Below are 20,403 nucleotides of genomic sequence, written 5' to 3'. Positions count from 1 at the left end.
GCCTGGTGGGCTGCCATCTACAGGGTCGCACAGAGTCGGATATGACCGAAGCGACTTCGCAGCAGCAGCAGCATACTTAACAAAGGTGACATATAGAACATGGAGTATTGGATTTGGAAAGAATCTTAGTGCATACATAGTCTGATGGCTTCATTTTATAAATTACAAAACAGAGTCCAAAAGTTCTATGCTTGTGGTTGCACAACCAGTTTCAATATTATTTATTTTATATTAACCCAGTTCTCCTTAGTGCAAGTGTATTACATTCACACTTTCAAAATATGTTATTTCAGTGTCTACTATGTGCAAGATGATTCAACACGCAGTTTGAACAATGAAGACAAGATCTTCACCCTTATGGAATTTATCTTGTAGTGAATTTTCACAATTATATATAATATTTTCACATATGAAATATGGTTTAACATTTACTTTAATTCCTAGCTTTCTAAATCATCTTAATCTTCATTAGCCATAATTTCCCATTTTCCTCCTTCTTCCTTTCCCCTCAAAATGAAAGACTAATTCATATTCATTTGAAAATACCTCTAGAGATAAAGCAAGGTAGATTGAAATACAAAAATATTCAACTATAGCCACTGATTTGGAAAACTCAGCAGTGGCCACAGGACTGGAAAAGGTCAGTTTTCATTCCAATCCCAAAGAAAGGCAATGCCAAAGAATGCTCATACTACCGCACAATTGCACTCATCTCACACGCTAGTGAAGTAATGCTCAAAATTCTCCAAGCCAGGCTTCAGCAATACGTGAACCGTGAACTTTCAGATGTTCAAGCTGGTTTTAGAAAAGGCAGAGGAACCAGAGATCAAATTGCCAACATCTGCTGGATCATCACAAAAGCGAGAGAGTTCCGGAAAAACATCTATGTCTGCTTTATTGACTATGCCAAAGCCTTTGACTGTGTGGATCACAATAAACTGTGGAAAATTCTGAAAGAGATGGGAATACCAGACCATCTGACCTGTCTCTTAAGAAATCTGTAGGCAGGCCAGGAAGCAACAGTTAGAACTGGACATGGAACAACAGACTGGTTCCAAATAGGAAAGGAGTACGTCAAGGCTGTATATTGTCATCCTGCTTATTTAACTTATATGCAGAGTACATCATGAGAAATGCTGGGTTGGAAGAAACACAAGCTGGAATCAAGATTCCCGGGAGAAATATCAATAACCTCAGATATGCAGATGACACCACCCTTATGGCAGAAAGTGAAGAGGAACTAAAAGCCTCTGGATGAAAGTGAAAGAGGAGAGTGAAAAAGTTGGCTTAAATCTCAACATTCAGGAAACGAAGATCATGGCATCAGGTCCCATCACTCCATGGGAAATAGATGGGGAAACGGTGAAAACAGTGTCAGAATTTATTTTTTTGGGCTCCAAAATCACTGCAGATGGTGACTGCAGCCATGAAATTAAAAGACACTTACTCCTTGGAAGAAAAGTTATGACCAACCTAGGTAGCATATTCAAAAGCAGAGACATTACTTTGCCGACTAATGTCCGTCTAGTCAAGGCTATGGTTTTTCCAGTAGTCATGTATGGACATGAGAGTTGAACTGTGAAGAAGGCTGAGCACCGAAGAATTGATGCTTTTGAACTGTGGTGTTGGAGAAGACTCTTGCGAGTCCCTTGGACTGCAAGGACATCCAACCAGTCCATTCTGAAGGAGATCAACCCTGGGATTTCTTTGGAAGGAATGATGCTAAAGCTGAAACTCCAGTACTTTGGCCACCTCATGCGAAGAGCTGACTCATTGGAAAAGACTCTGATGCTGGGAGGGATTGGGGGCAGGAGGAGAAGGAGATGACCGAGGATGAGATGGTTGGATGGCATCACTGACTCGATGGACGTGAGTCTGAGTGAACTCTGGGAGATGGTGATGGATAGGGAGGCCGGGAGTGCTGCGATTCATGGGGTCACAGAGAGTCGGACACGACTGAGCGACTGAACTGAACTCAATAGCCACTGAAACATGTTATGTCTCTTGGGAAGATAAATATTTAATAGATTTTTTTTCTATGTATTTCTCCTTTGCTCCAAACATGTTCATGGTGGCTTACATAAATATGCAAATACAAGAAGATAAAAGCAGTGGATAGAAAGGAAAAGTAAGGGTAGGAGAAATAACATTAGATAAAGAATGTTGAGTGTTGTTAAAACTTAGCTGGGGATATTACATAATGTATTTCTTGATGTAATATTCTCTTAGATATAGACTGCACATTTGGTCAGAATGTTCTAGTAACAATGTTAAGAAATAAACAGCATTTGTTACACCACTGATGAACATTATAAGATAAAAAAGTCAATTTTTAAGAAAATTACCACTATTCTTTTTATTATGATTAGAAAGAATTTTCTCCCCAGTTTCTGTAAAAAGGGTACTGTAAAATGCGCACAATATTCTCAATAATATCTTTACAGTATGGCAGCCAATATATTCTTTCACTCTCAAGCTTTAATTAGTAGTGAATAGCCTGGCAATTTTCCAGGTATCTCAGTTCCTGGAAAGGGCATGCCTTAAATTGAAAACAAGGGTGACTGAATCTCTGAAAGAAATATATATAAGATAAATAAATAAATTGGCATCGTGGCTCGTGTGTGTGTGTGTGTGTGTGTGTGTGTGTGTGTGTATTTGTGTGTGAAGTCACTTCAGTTGTGCCTGACTCTATGCAACCTATGGACTGTAGCCCTCCAGGCTCCTCGGTCTATGGGATTCTCCAAGTAAGAATACTGGAGTGGGTTGCCATATTCTTCTCCAGGGGAGCTTCCTGACTCAGGAATTGAACCCGCATCTCCTATGTCTCCTACATTGGCAGATGATTTCTTTACCATTAGCACCAGTTGTAGGTCACATCAGATGATCAACAAGCATCATTTTGCAACACAGCCTACCAATGAACACCAAAGACATACTATACCGCAGCTCCACGAATCAGTCAGACATGTTAGATGCTGCTTCAGATGATGCTATTTGAGGGAAAAAATGTGCAGCCAGCATCAGGATGGGCAGAAAAAGTCTTTTAAAGACAGGACATACACAGTTTCGTTTATTCAACAAATACTTAGCGAGTTCCCACTGTGTACTAGCATTGAGGATAAAGTACAGAAAAAGAGAATTTTTGCCCCTGCCCTCATGGATTATATAATTTAGTGAGAATAAAGGTCATTGTGGCAGATTACTGGTTGATCACCAAACCCAGTCCTCTTCTTTCTGGCATAGAGAAACTAGGCTTCCCAGCCTCGTGTGCAGTTAGATGTGGTGGCCAAGTCCCAGGCAATGGACTGTAAGTAGGAGTGATGGCTGTTGCTTCAAGGCTTGTCATATAAAAACATCCCACACATGGTCCTCCATGATCTTTCTTCATGTGTTATCCAGATGCTATGATGCAGAGTGGTTTCGAAGTCAGCATTACATGTGACAAAGCTGGAAGCCTGGGGTGTCAAATAACTAAGCAGAGCACTCAGCTACTAGCTCGGCCTTATATCGCATCTGTTAGGATAAATACATTTATATCAAGTATAAATGAAGAAATGAAATTTTGGAATTTGTTGTTATTACAGGTGGGTTCCTTTCCCTCATAAAGAGTGGAAACAGAACTGCAGTATAAGACGGGAAGTACTATGGTGGAGAAAAGACACGGTGCTGTGAGATCCCAGAGGAGGAACACATAACCAAGGCACGGGAGCTCAGGGAAGGTTTTCTGGAGGAAGTGACTTAACAACTAGGCTTGAAGAATGACAAGAATTAGGAAGACACATCAGAGAAAGAGCAATCAAGGAGCAGAACGTTCAGTGTGGAAGACAACTGAAGTCTGGTGAGAATGTTGAAGGCACTCTGTGAGCAGTAAAGAGATGAGCATGAAGTAAGAAGTTGCATCCTTAAAATTCCACAGGGGAATACTATCCAGCTGGTCCTTACAAGGTGCTATGCCCCAGGGTAAGTGACAGGTGGCCTGGACTATAGGGTGAAGGCTATAGGGAAGAAAAGAAGTGGGAAGGTTTCAGGTGTGGGTCCAACAGGGTTGGTACATAGCTGAATGTAGGAAATAAATAAAAGAGAGAAGTCAGAATAACTCCCAGTTTTCCAGTTTGGGCAGGTGTTTGGATCAAGGTGTTGTTATCTGAGAAAATAAACAGAAAAAATATCCTTGGAAGGCCCAGAGGTACAAAAATGAAATAAAATTTGGACAGATTGATTTTGACTGCATACAAGATATCAACTTCCAGCAGAGGGCTGGTCATATGAGTCTGAATCTTAGGAGTAAAATTAGGTTGCAAATGAATATTTGTGAGACATCAAGTATGTAGACAGTAATTGGAGTAACTGAGAGCTCCAAGGAGGATGGGTCCTGGGAGAAGACAGAGCCTAGGATGGAATGATGGGGAAAACTTTCATGTGACATACTGGCAGGAGAAAAGGAGACTGAGAAGGAGGAGCCAGAGAGGCAGCGACAAAGTCAGGGGCTATGTTATTAGAGAGGCCAAGGTGACGGAGGGTTTCCAAAAGCAGGGCCAGTCAGCCCAACTCAGCAAATATTTGTGAGGGAAGGCTGTGTGCCAGATGTTGGGTCAGTACAGTCAAATGATGCCAAGAAAACAGATTTCCATCTGGCTCTTAACTGCTAGGAAGCCATTGCATTAGACACATCATACTGCATCCAGAGTCCACAAGACAGTTTTGCAAATCATTTGGAGATTTGTAGCTTAGCTATTAAAAGCATCAATTCCAGAACCAGATCCCATGAACTGAGGCCTGCCTTAGTTCAAAGTTAGATGTGTGATCTTGGTAGAATCTAATGACCTTTCTCTCTCTCTCAAATTCCTCACATGTAAAATAACAGTACTTTTCTACAGGGTGAGTGTATAAAGTACTTAGAAGTATGCCTGGCATGAGGTAAGGGCTAAAAAGTAATCTTAGAAGCTATACAACAGCTCGTCTGCCGTTTAGCTCAGGTGCTGAAAACACAAGCACATCGTAACAATAGATGACTTGGATCTCCTATGCATTCTACTATTGCTCCCATCTCCCCAGTCCTTCTAGAAGCGGGCTGATGTGAGGTAACCAATCCTTCCTTCCCTAGGCTGGCCCAAGTCAAGAACTACGTTCCAAAAGGCTGTACCAGAAAACGGCTACCTGTGCGGGGAGAAGAGAATGGCAGCCTACTGGGCACTGGTTCTATGATGGAGTAGTCGTTTCTCCTGGCAGAGTCACCTGCAACTCTCCTCTCACCTCACTGAGCCCCTAGTGGTTCACATACCTGTGCAGTCATTGTAACTTCTACCTCATTGCCTTCCACCACTCATCAAGTGATGGGAAAAAAAAAACACACCAAAAGACTGCCTACAGGATACATGAAGTATTTGCAGAGTAAGCTCAGATTGTCTCAAACTGAGTATTGGGATCACATTTCTGGATGCATAGGGAATTGAGCGCTGGCATTCACCCACTGGCCCATCCTGACAAGGTTGCTGGGGAGGTCAGTCACTCTTCACGCCCCATGAGCTTTCTGCTGACTGTGCTCCACTGCGCCTTCTAGTGGACTTATCAGGAAGTCTCTGCGTGCAGAGCAGCTATGCGTCTCCTCAACTTGTTCAGTCACCTGAGTTGTGTGCGAATCTGTCACCTCGTGGATGGCAGCACGTCAGGCTTTCCTGTCCATCACCAACTTCCGGAGCTTACTCAAAGTCATGTCCATTGACTTGGTGATGCCATCCAACCATCTCATCCTCTGTCGTCCCCTTCTCCTCCTTCCTTCAATTTTTCCCAGCATCAGGGTCTTTTCAGATGAGTCAGCTCTTTGCATCAGGTGGCCAAAGTATTAGAGATTCAGCTTCAGCATCAGTCCTTCCAATGAATAGTCAGGGTTCATTTCCTTTAGGACTGACTGGTTTGATCTCCTTGCAGTTCATGGGACTCTCAAGAGTTTCTCCACCACCACAGTTCAAAAGCATCAATTCTTCAGTACTCAGTTTTCTTTATGGTCCAACTCTCATATCCATACATGACTACTGTAAAGCCATAGCTGTGACTATGCAGAACTTTGTTGGCAAAGTGATGTCTCTACTTTTTAATACGCTGTCTAGGTTTGTCACAGCGTTTCTTCCAAGGAGCAAGCGTCTTTTAATTTCGTGGCTCCACAACTGGTTCATTATGATTTTATGAACCTATGGATCAAAGAGTGAATTTGAATTTCTCTCTCATCAAGATGGCTTTATCTTTGTCCCTCTTTGCAGTAATTTCTTCAGTTATCTATTTTTTAAAATTTTGTGTGATTATGTGTTTTCCTTGGTGGCTCAGTGATAAAGAATCTGCCTGCCAATGCAGGAGACCCGGGTTTAGGGAAGAGACACTAGAGAAGGAAATGGCAACCCACTCCAGTATTCTTGCCTGGGAAATCCCATGGGCAGAGGAGCCTGGCGTGCTACAGTCCATAGGGTCACAAAAAGTCAGATGCAACTTAGAAACAGACTTTTTTTTTTTTTTTTTCATAACCATACAAAACAAGGTAAAAAATACAGAGAAGTAAATAACTAGCTATAGGTAATCATTGGATACTGTGGTATACTGAAAGATACGATGTGCTTCTGCTCCTCCTAATTACTATAGGAAGAAAAGGTGAGAGAGGAAATGGGGAGAGGAAAGGAAAAACAAGAAAGACTATCCATGTTTTAGACAATTCTCAGAAGGATGAGAAAAGAAGGATCCCTTTACCCTGGGACTCTGTTCCTTGCATGGGAGAATACACTGCTTTCGTTGTCCGTCAGCAGTCTCTTATCTCCCCTCCCGTGGACCAGCATCTTTTATTCATTCATGTATCCACTCTTCCTCCCTCCCTCATTCTGAGAGCTGACCTTCACAGTATTCACCAAGTGACTTAGTAAGCGAAGGCAGAAAGAAATGGCTTAAACATTGGTGATACGATCATAATGTTAGGTAGATAGAACAGGGAAAAGGAGTCCAAAATGGTGTTGGCTGCACCTGAGTGAGGACCTCAGGTAAAACAAACAACACTCCTGGCTGGCCCAATTTACATAGGGCAGGCCCAGGGAGAGATAAACATGTAGAGGAGCCAGAGCCAGCTCTCTCTCTCCCACACGCTGGGGCGCTCTTCTCCTCGTCTCTTTAGATCGACGTGCCTTCACGCCTCAAAGATGGATTTTCCTGCTATCTTCTAAATAAAATAGAGCTGTTACACTGAGCTGTAACACTGATTTGTCTAAGCGCTATAACATGGTCCATTCGAGACCTGAGAGCTATAACACGGTCTATCCAAGACCTGAGAGCTGTGACACGCCGAGGGGGTTGTAATGTCCGTCACTCCAAATCTTTGTTATGACGAGACAAAGAATCAAAAAACACACACTCGCGTGCCATCTATGGTGCCATGACTTGGATATAAATTGGCTGAAACAACCTCCCTGTGGAAGAGGCCAAGCACAGCCGGAGCCCAACTCAGCGAAGCTCCCGCGGTAGAGGCGGAACGCGAAGAAAATCCAGCGCAAGGGAAGGCCCATCGTGCCGGAAACCGGGACAGCGGAAAGCCCACGAGGCCCAGTGTCAGATCTCAGAAGACCTCCAGTTAAGGTAAGAGGTCCTCGCTCCTCTGGCTGGAGGGACGTGCCTAACGAAATCTTAATCCCTGTACAATCTCTCATTCCTTGTTACCTCGAACCTCCCACCAACAGGCGGGCGGCAGGGGGCACAACTGAGGGCCTCTGGAGAGGCTGCTCCTCAGCATGTCCCAAAGGCGCTATCTGCTGAGCCCCAGTAGCTGTTACACAAGCCGGTGGGGGTTCTTCTGTCCTTTCTCTTCTGCGCCAAGGATCAGACCAAAGAAATGGTGAGCACCGGTCAGATATTTAGCAAATTTCCCGGCGGGCTATGAAGGGGATTCCTTGGCACATTTTTCCCACTGCTTTTTTCCTCCTGTCCTTCAGCTCTTTCCCAGGACTCAAGCCCAGCCAAAACTAACAAAGCTCAGACTCTGAAGTCTCATTACAAAAATTCACTGACAGTCAAAGAGGTAGACTTGTTAAAATTCAAAAAAAAGTGCTGGCCGTGGAATGCGGCCTGGCTAGGTTTTGTGAGCAGGGTGAATTCATATGCTAACGAGTGAGAAGATCATCCCAGCTATTGGGGAACCGCCCACTCCTTCATCTCTTTCACAGTGCCTTGGAGCTGTCCTGCCACCTCTGGGTGTGTCTGTTGGTTTATAGATTGGGGATTAAGGTTTACTTGAATTTGACTTGTCAGCTTGGACCCAGTTGATTTTAATTGGTTTACATTATACCCTTGTGCTATGTCATTCTTTCAAAGGTTGTGCTCTGCCCTCTTCCCTCCTGTTTCATGCTCTTTTCCTGAGCCCCATCCAGACCCACAAGGTTGCCTCTACAATCTTCTGGAAAGACAACCAGAAAATAGCTGGCCTTGGGAGGGAAATACACTCTAATATCTAACCCTCTAATCCTACCCAGTACTGGTCACACTGGAGATCTTGGGGACGCCCAACTCCAGTCCGGGGGTCCCAGGAGGTCATCACGCCTTGACCTGCCTAGGGATCTGGTCCTTGAAAGGTTGTCACGCCTCAACCTGCTCAGGGATCCGCCAGTCCCAGGGGTCCCAGGAGGTTGTCATGCCTTGACCTGCCTGGGGATTCGATCTCTAGGAGGCTGTCATGCCTCAGCCTGCCTGGGGATATGTACTCTGACCCGGGGACCCCTGGCTCTCAGATTGCAACAGTACTAGGTAGGATGAGCTTACATCATATCTATTCCCATCCACAGTGGGCAAACTAGCAATGAGTTACAAACCCCTTAATTTTACCCTGTACCCAGCACTGGTCACGCTGGAGACCTTGGGGACGCCCAAACTCCAGTCCGAGGGGTCCCAGGAGGTCATCACGCCTTGACCTGCCTAGGGATCTGGTCCTCGAAAGGTTGTCACACCTCAACCTGTTTGGGGATCCGCCAGTCCCAGGGGTCCCAGGAAGTCGTCAAGCCTCGACCTGCCTGGGGATTCGATCTCTAGGAGGCTGTCACGCTTCAGCCTGCCTGGGGATCTGCACCCTGACCAGGGGATGCCTGGCTCTCAGGTTGCAACAGTTCTGGATAGGATAAGCTTCAAAAAGGCTCACCTCTAAGGAAGTCCACCCATAAAAATAAAAAAACATACACTCGCGTGACAATAACAATAGTAGTGGCGATGAAGAAAAAGAACGAGGAAGCAATAATCAGAGAACTTTGTATTTTTTTGTGAGGGCTTCCCTTGTGGCTTAGCTGGTAAAGAATCCACCTGCAATGTGGGAGACCTGGGTTTGACCCCTGGGTTGGGAAGATCCCCTGGAGAAGGGAAAGGCTACCCACTCCAGTATTCTGGCCTGGAGAATTCCATGGACTGCATAGGCCATGGGGTTGCAAAGAGTCCAACACGACTGAGCGACTTTCACTGCTTTTTCACCACCATCATATAGAAATCTCAGGCTAATAAGCAACTGCCAGCCATCTCTGAAAATACTTCTCACTTACAATGAACAGACATTTTCTGATTGCCCACACTGGGTGCTGGCACTGATTGGTAACATATGATTTAATTCTGGCAGGAGTCACTGGGTATGATAACTGGGAATTTCATTTGTATTAAAACAACTGATTAAATGTTCTTTTCTGGAGGTCAAAAAATAATGTGACATAAATCCTTGCTTACTGCAGATTTACTGCAGGGGAAGAATTTATTCGATTCCATCTAACAAGTGTTCGTGGACCACTGGAAAGAGGAACACTGCCAAGGCATGCATGCTGCCTTGATCCTCGCTTCCCTATGTCTCTTGCCTGGTTTAGACAACAGCTCTATGTGTCCTCTCATGAGCAGGCCTGTAGAGTTTGTTGAAGGCCGAATACATGCCAATACGCTTCTGGGAACAAAAGGATCAATGGCACCTATCACTTTCTTGAAGGGGCCCAAGATCATTTCAGTCTTACTTATCTCCAGCTGAATTTTGTTCTGATCTTGGGCTAAGGATCTGTATCAAATTGCATAGGTTATGGAAAGAGTGACCCCTTTACTCTGGGACTTTGTCTATAGTGCAGAAGTCAGAGCTGAAGCCATCCAGAGATGGCTTTACACAACGGTTCAAGGTTAAGGCCCCTTGGCATTACATGACTCAGCTTCAACAATCTCAGCTGTCCGTGTTCTTTCATTTACTCACCCAGAATTTGGAGCCTCTGTTTTCCAGGCATTTTGCTCAGCATTGGGGGCACAATGATCAGTTTCTCTGGAGTTTAGCTTTACAGAGGATATGGCTATTAACCAGAGACTCACATAAATCAATCCAAATATGAGAACACTGAAGGAGGGAAGGACTAGTCTCAGGAAGGCTGCCCCAGGAATGTAGAGGGAGAATGGATGCAGGGGAAGAGCTGTGGGAGCTTTCAGGCCAAGGACACAGCGAGTGCAAAGACCCTGTGATGGTCTCATGTGCAGTGGTTTAGTGATAGCAATGGGTGGTGCCTTTCTGTTCCAGGGCTGGGCCTTTACAAGCCCTCAGTGTTTGTTCTGTGTGTCGAACTGAACTGAGTGTTGTTACCATGCACACTCGTGGCCTCAGCATCAGTAGGACAGTGATCAAACTGGCACATCGGTGGTGGGCAGCATTGCTTGTTTTTCAGTTGTTTTATTTTAACTCTGTTTCTGAAAGCAATCGCTTCCTAAAGCCTGACCTGGAGATTCTGTAACTTTAAGGGGACATGTGTATCTGACAACCTCTTGACATCAAGTACAGCATTTTAAAAGACTTGTCTTCATACTTCTTTCAGTCAAATCTTAATAAAAGATTCGTATTATATAGTCTGGCATGTGAATAAGTCATACTTGCTTTTTGTCTTTTCTGTTTCAAGGTTATGTTTGCACTTACAACATGGCAAATCCTCTTCAACATTCAATAGCTGGCCTTATACTATGACATACTTTGTAGGTAAGTAATACAGCAAGTATTACCCCATGATAGACAGTTATTTGCTTTGTTTAGATAGCTAGATATTGTTTGCTGGTTGTTTATTTTTTCTTCAGTTTGAATGTTTACTGTTATTTAAACTTGTACATGCCCAGAGATACATAACCATGATCCTTGGTTTCTAGGAAAGAAGAAGGGGTTTAGAAGAAAACATTGCTTTATAGAAATATGTCTTGCTATATTAATTCATGAACTGCTATGAGGTTAGATGAGATTTGAAAATTTTTGAAGCCCATTTCTATTAAAACTTAAAATGTTTTTTCACTGAGGTTAAAAATTACCCTTTATGTTAGCACTAGAAATTCAATTAAGTCGGAAGTCATCTCTAGTCAGTTCTGAGTTGAATGGAGGAGACAGAACATGTTCTGTAAGAGCCAATTTGGTTGGCTGTTTGTGACATTAGAAAGCAAAACCCAGCCTCTTAACCTGGACTCTAGCCATCTTCCCAGTGATTGTCCCTCTCACTGCCAGAGAGGGAAGGGCAGGGAAATGCTAGAGGCCTTATGGTGAATTAATTTGGGAAAAGTCTGAAATATTTTCCAAGCAATTTAAATTAATTATTTAACATGGTTGACTATGTGCCATATAAAAGACAGGTGAGCAGTTGTGATGTGAGGTAAGTGGAGGATAAAGGATAAAATGGCAATGATCACAGCGAAAAGGAATATTGATTTGGTCATTGCTTTCTTCTTCAAGGAATTGAAAAATACAAGTAAAGGTGTTGATTTAAGATTAATTTTGCTTACTGGACTCTTATGATCACAGTATCCTTCTTGGCCTGGAATGTGTAAGCCTTAGCTTTAGACTTGCTCTTTATGCATTTTCACATTTCATACTCTTAGTAACTATGTGATAATATGACTTTGTTTTTTAATATAAGGAAACAGTATTAGAGAAGTGAAGTAACTTTCCCTGGGTTACAGAGCTAGTAGGTGGCAGAGATAAGAATTGAATCCAAGCCTGTCTGACACCAAAGATCACACTCATTCTTTTTTGGTGGCTTTGTAGTGCAGAGATCCTTGTTGCAGCTCACGTTGTCAGAACCAGGGCTTAGTCATGGACGTGTTTGGTCATGGTCCGTAACACACAACCACCCAGAACAGAAACTTCTGTAGCCTCGGCTTCTCTCCTGTCTCTCATCATCACTTCTTAGTTTCCTGTCATAAGACTACTCCGTTTTCAGGTCCTGACCAGGTCCTTTTCCTTTAGAGAGCCTTCTTCTTCCCTTCCTTTGTTAATCACGTTCTCCTTCACACTTTAGAAAATACCCTTAACTCCCCCTTCCCCCCAGGCTTCATTGAGTCACCAATACTCAGTGATGGCCATGCATTACCATTGTTCTAGGTGATGGAGATTTATCAGAGACAAATCAGACCCCCAAATCCAGTCATGGGATTCACTTTCTTGTGGGGAAAAGCCAGACAAGTAAATTATATAAGATGTGAAAAGACACTCAGGAGAAAAATAAAACAGGGAAAGAGGACAGGAAGTAAGAGAGAGGGTACTGCAGTTTGAAATGAGTTGGTCGTGGAAAGCCACATTGAGAAGGTGACGTTTGAACAAAGATTGGGAGAAGATGATGTGTAAGCCATGTAGATTTTCAGGGGAAGAATTTCTAGGCAGAGGAAACAGGTGAAAAGACCCTGATGTGGGAGTGACCAGGGCATGTTGGGGGGACAGCAAGGAGGCCGAACTTGGTGAAGCACTGTGAGTGAGGGGGAAAGCAGAGTAGTGAGAATATAATAATCATGTGACCTTTCAGGCCAGCTTTACAGATATCTGCCTTTTCTCACTGCCCACTTCGCTCCTTCACTCAAGAGAACATGATCTTGGTGATCTTCATTGACATCCAAATCTATCTCACACCTAATTCTAGATTTTTTTTTTAAATTAAAACACACACACACACACTTTAGACAAAGACAGACTGGTTAACTAATCAACCACTCTATTTCCTACCTTGGGTTCCTATCATGTTCCCAAAAGGATTTATTGTTGTTGTTGTTTAGTTGCTAAGTTCTGTCCGAATTTTTTGCGACCCCGCGGACTGTATAGCCCTCCAGGCTACACTGTCCATGGGATTTTTCCAGGCAAGAAGACTGGAGTGGGTTGCCATTTCCTTCTCCAAGGGATCTTCCAGACCCAGGGATCTAAACCACATCTCCTGCTTGGCAGGTGGATTCTTTATCACTGAGCCACCTGGGAAGCCCTCAAAGAGATTTAAGGGAACTAACAATAAAATGTAACATTTTGATGCTATGAACCAGGTATTTTAATTGTTTTCCATGCAAAGTCTCCTCTGTTGCTTTTAGTAACCCACTGAGAAAGGCAAGGCTATGGTTTTTCCAGTAGTCATTTATGGATGTGAGAGTTGGACTGTGAAGAAGGCTGAGCACTGAAGAATTGATGCTTTTGAACTGTGGTGTTGGAGAAGACTCTTGAGAGTCCCTTGGACTGCAAGGAGATCCAACCAGTCCATCCTGAAGGAGATCAGCCCTGGGATTTCTTTGGAAGGAATGATGCTAAAGCTGAAACTCCAGTACTTTGGCCACCTCATCCCAAGAGTTGACTCATTGGAAAAGACTGATGCTGGGAGGGATTGGGGGCAGGAGGAGAAGGGGACGACAGGATGAGATGGTTGGATGGCATCACTGACTTGATGGACGTTAGTCTGAGTGAACTCCGGGTGTTGGTAATGGACAGGGAGGCCTGGCGTGCTTCGATTCATGGGGTGGCAAAGAGTCGGACACGACTGAGCAACTGAACTGAACAGAGAAAGGTACTACCCATGCTAACACTCTTCCTTTTCTTCTTTATCTCTCTGTCTCCATTTTCTTCAAGCATCCTCGTCGTGGCTATGCTTTTCAGAATTCTGTTTATTACTTGTCAATCCATCACACTGTGGCCAAGAACTACAGCTTTCTGTGGGCCATCTCAGTAGTAAATCATAACCTAATCATGCGTGCTTCATTTTCACTGAATTTATTGTACTTACTCATTCTTTAATTTTTACATAAAATTGTATGTACTTAATGTGTACACAGGGTGATTTGATATATATATACATAGTGACATGACTTCTACACTCAGCACATTAATATGTCATTTTTTTTCACAGTTACTTTTGTGTATATGTGATGAGAATGCGTGAAATCTACTCTCAGTAAAACTCCAACATTCATTACAGTATAATTAGCTATACTCATCATGCTATACATTAGATCTCCAGACTTATTAAACCTTCTTAACTCCAACTTTGTACACTTTGACCAGTAATGCCCCATTTTCCCTATCTCCTCATCCCTGGTAACTGCCATTCTACTCTGCTTCCATGCATCTTGACTCTTTTTAGATTTCACATGTAAGTGAGATCATGCAGTCTTTTTGCTTTTTGTGTATGGCTTATGTCACTTAGCATAATGTACACCATGTTCACCCAGGTTGTACATCAGGATCTCCTTTTTTTGAGGTCAAACTATATATATATACACACACATACATACACACACACACACACATATATATATATATATTAATCAATGGGAACCTAGACTGTTTTCATATCTTGGCTATCATGAATAATGCAGTGAATATGGGGGCACAAATATCTCTTAAAGGTGGCTTATTTCATTTCCTCTCTGTATATACTAAAAAGAGAGATTCCTGGATCAAATAGTAGTTCTACTTTTAAATGTTTGAGGAACTTCAGAAATGATTTTCCATGTTTTTTATACTATTTTCAGTTAAAGTCTGTGTGTTCATTTCAGTTCAGTTCAGTTACTCAGTCGTGTCCGACTCTTTGTTACCCCATGGACTGCAGCACGCCAGGCCTCCCTGTCCATCATCAACTCCCAGAGTATACCCAAACTCATATCCATCGAGTCGGTGATGCCATCCAACCATCTCATCCTCTGTCGTCCCCTTTTTCTCCTGCCCCTAATCCCTCCCAGCATCAGGGTCTTTTCCAACGAGTCAACTCTTCACATGAGGTAGCCAAAGTATTGGAGTTTCAGCTTCAACATCAGTCCTTCCAATGAACACCCAGGACTGCTTTCTTTTAGGATGGACTGGTTGGATCTCCTGGCAGTGCAAGGGACTCTCAAGAGTCTTCTCCAACACCACAGTTCAAAAGCATCAATTCTTCAGTGCTCAGCTTTCTTCACAGCCCAACTCTCATCCATACATGACCACTGTCTGTGTCTTGAAAAGTGAAAGTGAAGTCTCTCAGTCGTGTCTGACTCTTTGTGACCCTATAGACTGTAGCCTATCAGGCTCCTCTGTCCATGGGATTTTCCAGGCTATAGTACTGGAGTGGATTGCCATTTCCTTCTCCAGGGGATCTTCCCAACCCAGGGATTGAACCCAGGTCTTCCGCATTATAGACAGATGCTTTACCATCTGAGCCACCAGAGAAGTCTGTGTCTTATACTCCCATTAACAGTGTACAGGGTTCTCTTTTCTCTATATCCTTGCCAACACAAAGATACCTTTAATTTTTTGGATAACAGGTAAGAGGTGATATTTCATTGAGGTTTTGATTTTAATTTCTCTAATGATTTGCAATGTTGAGCAGCTTTTCATATACTTTTTGGCCATTTGTATATCTCCTTTTGAAAAATGTCCATTCGGGTCTTTTGTTTATTTTTTACCAGGTTGTTTCTTGTTTTGCTATTGAATTGAAGAAGTTCTTAATATATTTTGGATATTAACCCCTTATCAGATATATGATTTACAAATATTTTCTCCCAACCCATAGATTGCTTTTGCATGTTTTTGTTTCCTTTGCTGTGCAAGAGGTTTTTAGTTTGTTATTTTTCTCTAAGTTTGATGTAGGACACTTGTTTATTTTTGTTTTTGTTGCCTGAACTTTTGGTGTCATATCAAAGAAGTCATAGATGAGGCCAACTGATGTCAAGGAGCTTCTCCCCTAAGTTTTCTTCTAGGATTTTTATAGTTTCAGGTCTTATATTTAAATTTTAATCTATTTTGAGATGATTTTGGTATATGGTATAAGAAAAGGGTCCAATTTAATTCTTTTGCAGGTGAATATCCAGTTTCCTAGGCACCATTTATTGATGAGACTATCCTTTTTCAGTGTGTACTCTTGGTACTTCTGTTGAAAATTAGTTTGGGTATATTTCTAGGCTCTCTATTCTGTTCCACTGGCCTACATGTCTGTTTATGCATATACCACACGGCTTTGATTACTGCATCTTTGTAGTATATTGAGAAATCAGGGTGTGATTTCTCAGTCACTCGAGAACTCTGTATTCTCAGCAATGAAACAGCTCTATGTTTCCAACTCTGTTCTTCTTTCTCAAGATTGCTTTGGCTATTTGGTGTCTTTTGTGAGTATGAATTTTAGGGTTGTTTTTTCTATTTCTTTGAAAAATACTGTTGGAATTTTGATAGAGACTGAATAAATTTTTGAATCTGTATATTGTTTTGAGTAGTGTGGACAATTTAACAATATTAACTATTCCAATCCATGAACGTTAGATGTCTTTTCATGTGCTTGCATATTTCATCAGTGTTTTATAATTATCAGTGTACAGATATTTTACTTTCTTACTCAAATTAATTCCTAAGTATTTTACTCTATTTTGATGCTATTGTGAATAGGACTGTTTTCTTGATTTTTTTTTGTTGTTGTTGTTGCTGGTGTCACTGAATTTCTTTTAATTTTAATGTATAACGCAGAGCAGAATTTTCAAATGGAACCCTTTGTACCCCTGTTTGAGGAGAGGTCCCAAAGGCTAAGAATGATATTATATGGCAAGTCACCTTCACTTCTAAAGTAGAGCTCTCGAGCAGCTGTGAAGGATACGTGAAGTTAGAGCAGAATGGGCTCTGTCAGCTCCATCATGCACCCCAAGGCCATGTAGGCATATTGGAGCAGTCCTGGTGAGCATTTCTTTGGAGAGAGTTGTCAGGGAGCTGTGAATCAAGTCCCTTTTCATGGAGGAAGGGAAGAAGAATATGCTTCCTTACCTTAGCCAAGTGAAGTGTGGGTTCAAGAGACCACTCAGAGTTCTTGAGCTGCGTGTGTTGCTGTGTGGGACAAAGAAGACTGGTGCCAGGCTAAAGAGGCTGTGCTGGGAGCCTGTGCTTGGGTGACAGTGCTAAACGGGCATAGTGAAGGGAGATACAGCCATACTGGGGGAGACGAGCACTTCCCCCAGACAGAAGCTGAGGTACATGTTTTCCCAAACATAACAGGATGCGACAAAGCAAAATCTCACCCAAGAAAAATCCTGAGAGGAACAAAAAAGTCCCCAAGTAGAAACTAGCTGGTTGTGGGGAGGAGGGCAGGCGGTGCTGGGGGCAGGAAGCAGGAGACTGAATTTTTAAATTATGGATACAAATCTGTTCTTGTGACTGAAAGGGACCAGATAATTATTATACAAAAATCACCAAAAAATCCAAGGAAAAATTTACCTAAAATTTCTTTGAGAAGCTAGGCAGAAACTCTACAGTGCTCATTCAAACAGGGAATATACGAAAAAAGAAAATTACTCTTTTTGCTAAGCTACTCAGTTTACCTTATTTATTCAACTAAAAACAAAGGTAAAATTTATTTGTAAGTTTAGGCTGCTACTGTCATAGTGATATGGTTCATTAAGCTCAACTGTCCATGACTTTGCCTAATTTTATGTAGACTTAAACCTAAAAATCTGACTTATTTTCTCAAATAGTAATATTTTCACTTGACCTTCCACTCTATTGACATAGCATTTATTGACATAGTTACCCAGTCTCCTTGACAAATGTGTAACTTTATATTCCATCAATTCACCTGCAGCATAAAAATATAGCTTTTAAACCCACAATGGCATTAGCTGGACAATTGAACTTAAAAGAATATAGGTCAGCAAATACATCTAAATACATCTGAGTCAGCCTCATCAACCCCTGATATCAGGATAAGGTGGATATTGAGCCTCAGGTCAACAAAAAGAGATGTGTGATGTGAAATCTTAATTTTTACATACAACTCTTTTCCATGGAAGGCAGATAGTTAGGGGGAACATGTGCTCACTAAAGGACTGAAGGCAGTGTGTATTGCTGGATTACTGGTCCAGAAAGAATTTTCCCCCTATAGAGGAAGATGCCAGTAGGCAGGACAGAGCTCATCACACATCACGTGGTGCATTCACAGACACTCAATAATTAGTAAATGAACTGAAGAATTTCCAACAGCTTTTCCCCAGAGGTAACTCACTCCAAGGAGGGAAACTGAATAAACAAATACCCAAGGTAAATCAGTCATCAAGGAGGCTACCATTGACTTATGTGCAATAGCTATGGAAAGAATTAAGAAATTATTTAATGAACTGTAATGCGTGTCCCAGGTGAATGATGGTGACAAAGAGGGAATGTCCAGAATTTCCTAAAATTCAATGGAAAGCATTGAAGTATTATTTGAATTCAGTACATATCTCTGGGCAATAAGAATTATAGTATAATGATGTCGAGAGGAAAATGGAAAATGAATGGAGGAGGTTTCTCTCCGATTTATTTCCAACTGAGGAAATATTAGCCCCACTTCTGGAGGCTGCATTTCTCAGAAAGCACTGGTCTAGAGAAGGGAAAGATTAATATAGGCATAGCTGTCATATTGACCTTTCATAGCAACAATACCAACATCATACTAGAAGGGAATTATTCAATGTCCAGTGACATTTATTGAGCACCCATCAAGTACTCTCAGAGGCAGTAAGACTCAGGCTTTCAAGCTAACTGTCTAGGTTCCATCTTGGCTCTTTCACATTCTGCACAATTTTGGGTAAGTTAATTAACCTCTTTGTGCTTTGGTATCTTCATCTGTAAAATGGGGATAACGATAGTAACTATACCATTGCTTTTTGGGGAGGAGTCGGTCAGACAGTAAAGAATCTGTCTGCAATGAAGGAGACCTGGGTTTGATCCCTGGAGGAGGACATGGCAACCCACTCCAGCATCCTTGCCTGGGAAATCCCATCGACAGTGGAGCCTGGCAGGCTACGGTTCATGGCATCACAAAAAAGTTGGATATGATTCAGGGACTATACAACAACAACAACAAATGAAATAATACAATAACTAGTTTATAATAGTGCCAGGCACATCAGAGGCAGTCAAATATTAACAAACATTATTAAAATTGTTGCTTAGTAGTGCAATACAATCATAGGGGTTGGTAAAAATTGGGGAAAAATTAGTAGAAAAAAGCCTGGAAGACCTTTGTACAATAGTTTTACTAAAAATGTTTAATTTATTCTCCCACATTTAGGCAGACAACCCTGCTGAGACATCTGTCACACACATTACTCTCCATGCATCCATTCTAGCTTAGACCATTATCACTTTCAATCTACATCATTTGGTCTTCTGTTTTACTTACATTTTTCATATACTCAAAAAGCCATAGTGGCTGTTTGTTGATGATCAGATCACAGCCCAGATACATATCCCATTAACCTAAGCTGCCCTGGAGGAGGAAAATGGAAACCCACTCCAGTATTCTTGCCTGGAGAATTCCATGGGCAGAGGAGGATGGTGAGCTAGATCCATGGGATCGCAAAAGAGTTGGACTCGACTTAGCACCTAAGCAACCTAAGTTTATTCCCACCTGGTTCCACCTCACCTGAGCAACTTGCAGCCCCCTCCCCAACAAGAGTTGTCAGCACTCATCCTGCTTGTCTTCCCATGTCCTGTATTCATTTTATGTCTTTGCTCAAGACTATTGTCTGAAGACCTCTCTCATCTTTCTTCCACATGCGTCTATATTTCTTTCCAGATCCCCTGGGCAACTTTCGTGATTCTACTCTTCCTGCTCCTAGAACTCATTTCTTTTTCTTAATTTTTGGTGCTTGGATACATATGATAAAACTCTCAGACAGCAACAGAGGTGTCCTGATCGTTGAAGCCCGGTACGTCATGACCACAGAAGGTGTCAGAAGTTGCTGTTACAAACAAATCACAGAGGCTTCTCACTGCCTTGCAGTATCTCTCCGGGATCCTCCTCTCTTAACTTTAGAATCCAATATCCAGACCACAGCTGATCTGATCTGCTTCTGCTGTATTTGTTTTAGACTAATCTTATCTGATTCCTGTTTGACCCCATCCATTTCTGACATGCCTTCTCATAAATTAGCAGTTTCATTGCATCCCCTGGGTAATGCTTCCTTCAGTCTGTACCCTTCATGTCTGACTCTCCGCTCACCAAGGATCAGGTGTGCTCACATGCAGAGCTGGCCAATGGTTAGAAACAGACTGGATTTAGTATTTCCTGCAAAACTTCTAAGAGTAGAAAGATCCAGACTGTAAGAATTAGGTAAAATTTTAGAGAGGGCTTAATATAAAAAATTAATGCCATCAGATCAAGAGTT

At 42.2% G+C, this 20,403-nt stretch overlaps 1 protein-coding gene across 2 annotated transcripts in view; it reads right to left on the bottom strand.

The window, feature by feature from the left end:
* The window catches only part of CD96 (CD96 molecule), a 99,060-nt gene that overhangs the window by 17,807 nt on the left and 60,850 nt on the right, over positions 1-20,403 (bottom strand). The window contains exon 9 of one of the 2 annotated variants that reach the window (XM_027965703.3): positions 9,781-11,153. Within the exon in view, the coding sequence (XP_027821504.2) occupies positions 11,104-11,153 (50 nt within the window). The 3' untranslated portion in view covers positions 9,781-11,103. 2 annotated transcript variants of the gene reach the window in all.

This window comes from Ovis aries, chromosome 1, assembly GCF_016772045.2.
Source record: "Ovis aries strain OAR_USU_Benz2616 breed Rambouillet chromosome 1, ARS-UI_Ramb_v3.0, whole genome shotgun sequence".
Lineage (NCBI taxonomy): Eukaryota > Metazoa > Chordata > Mammalia > Artiodactyla > Bovidae > Ovis > Ovis aries.
The sequence above is the reverse complement of the archived record's forward strand: the minus strand, read 5'-3'. Positions and strand labels throughout refer to the sequence as shown.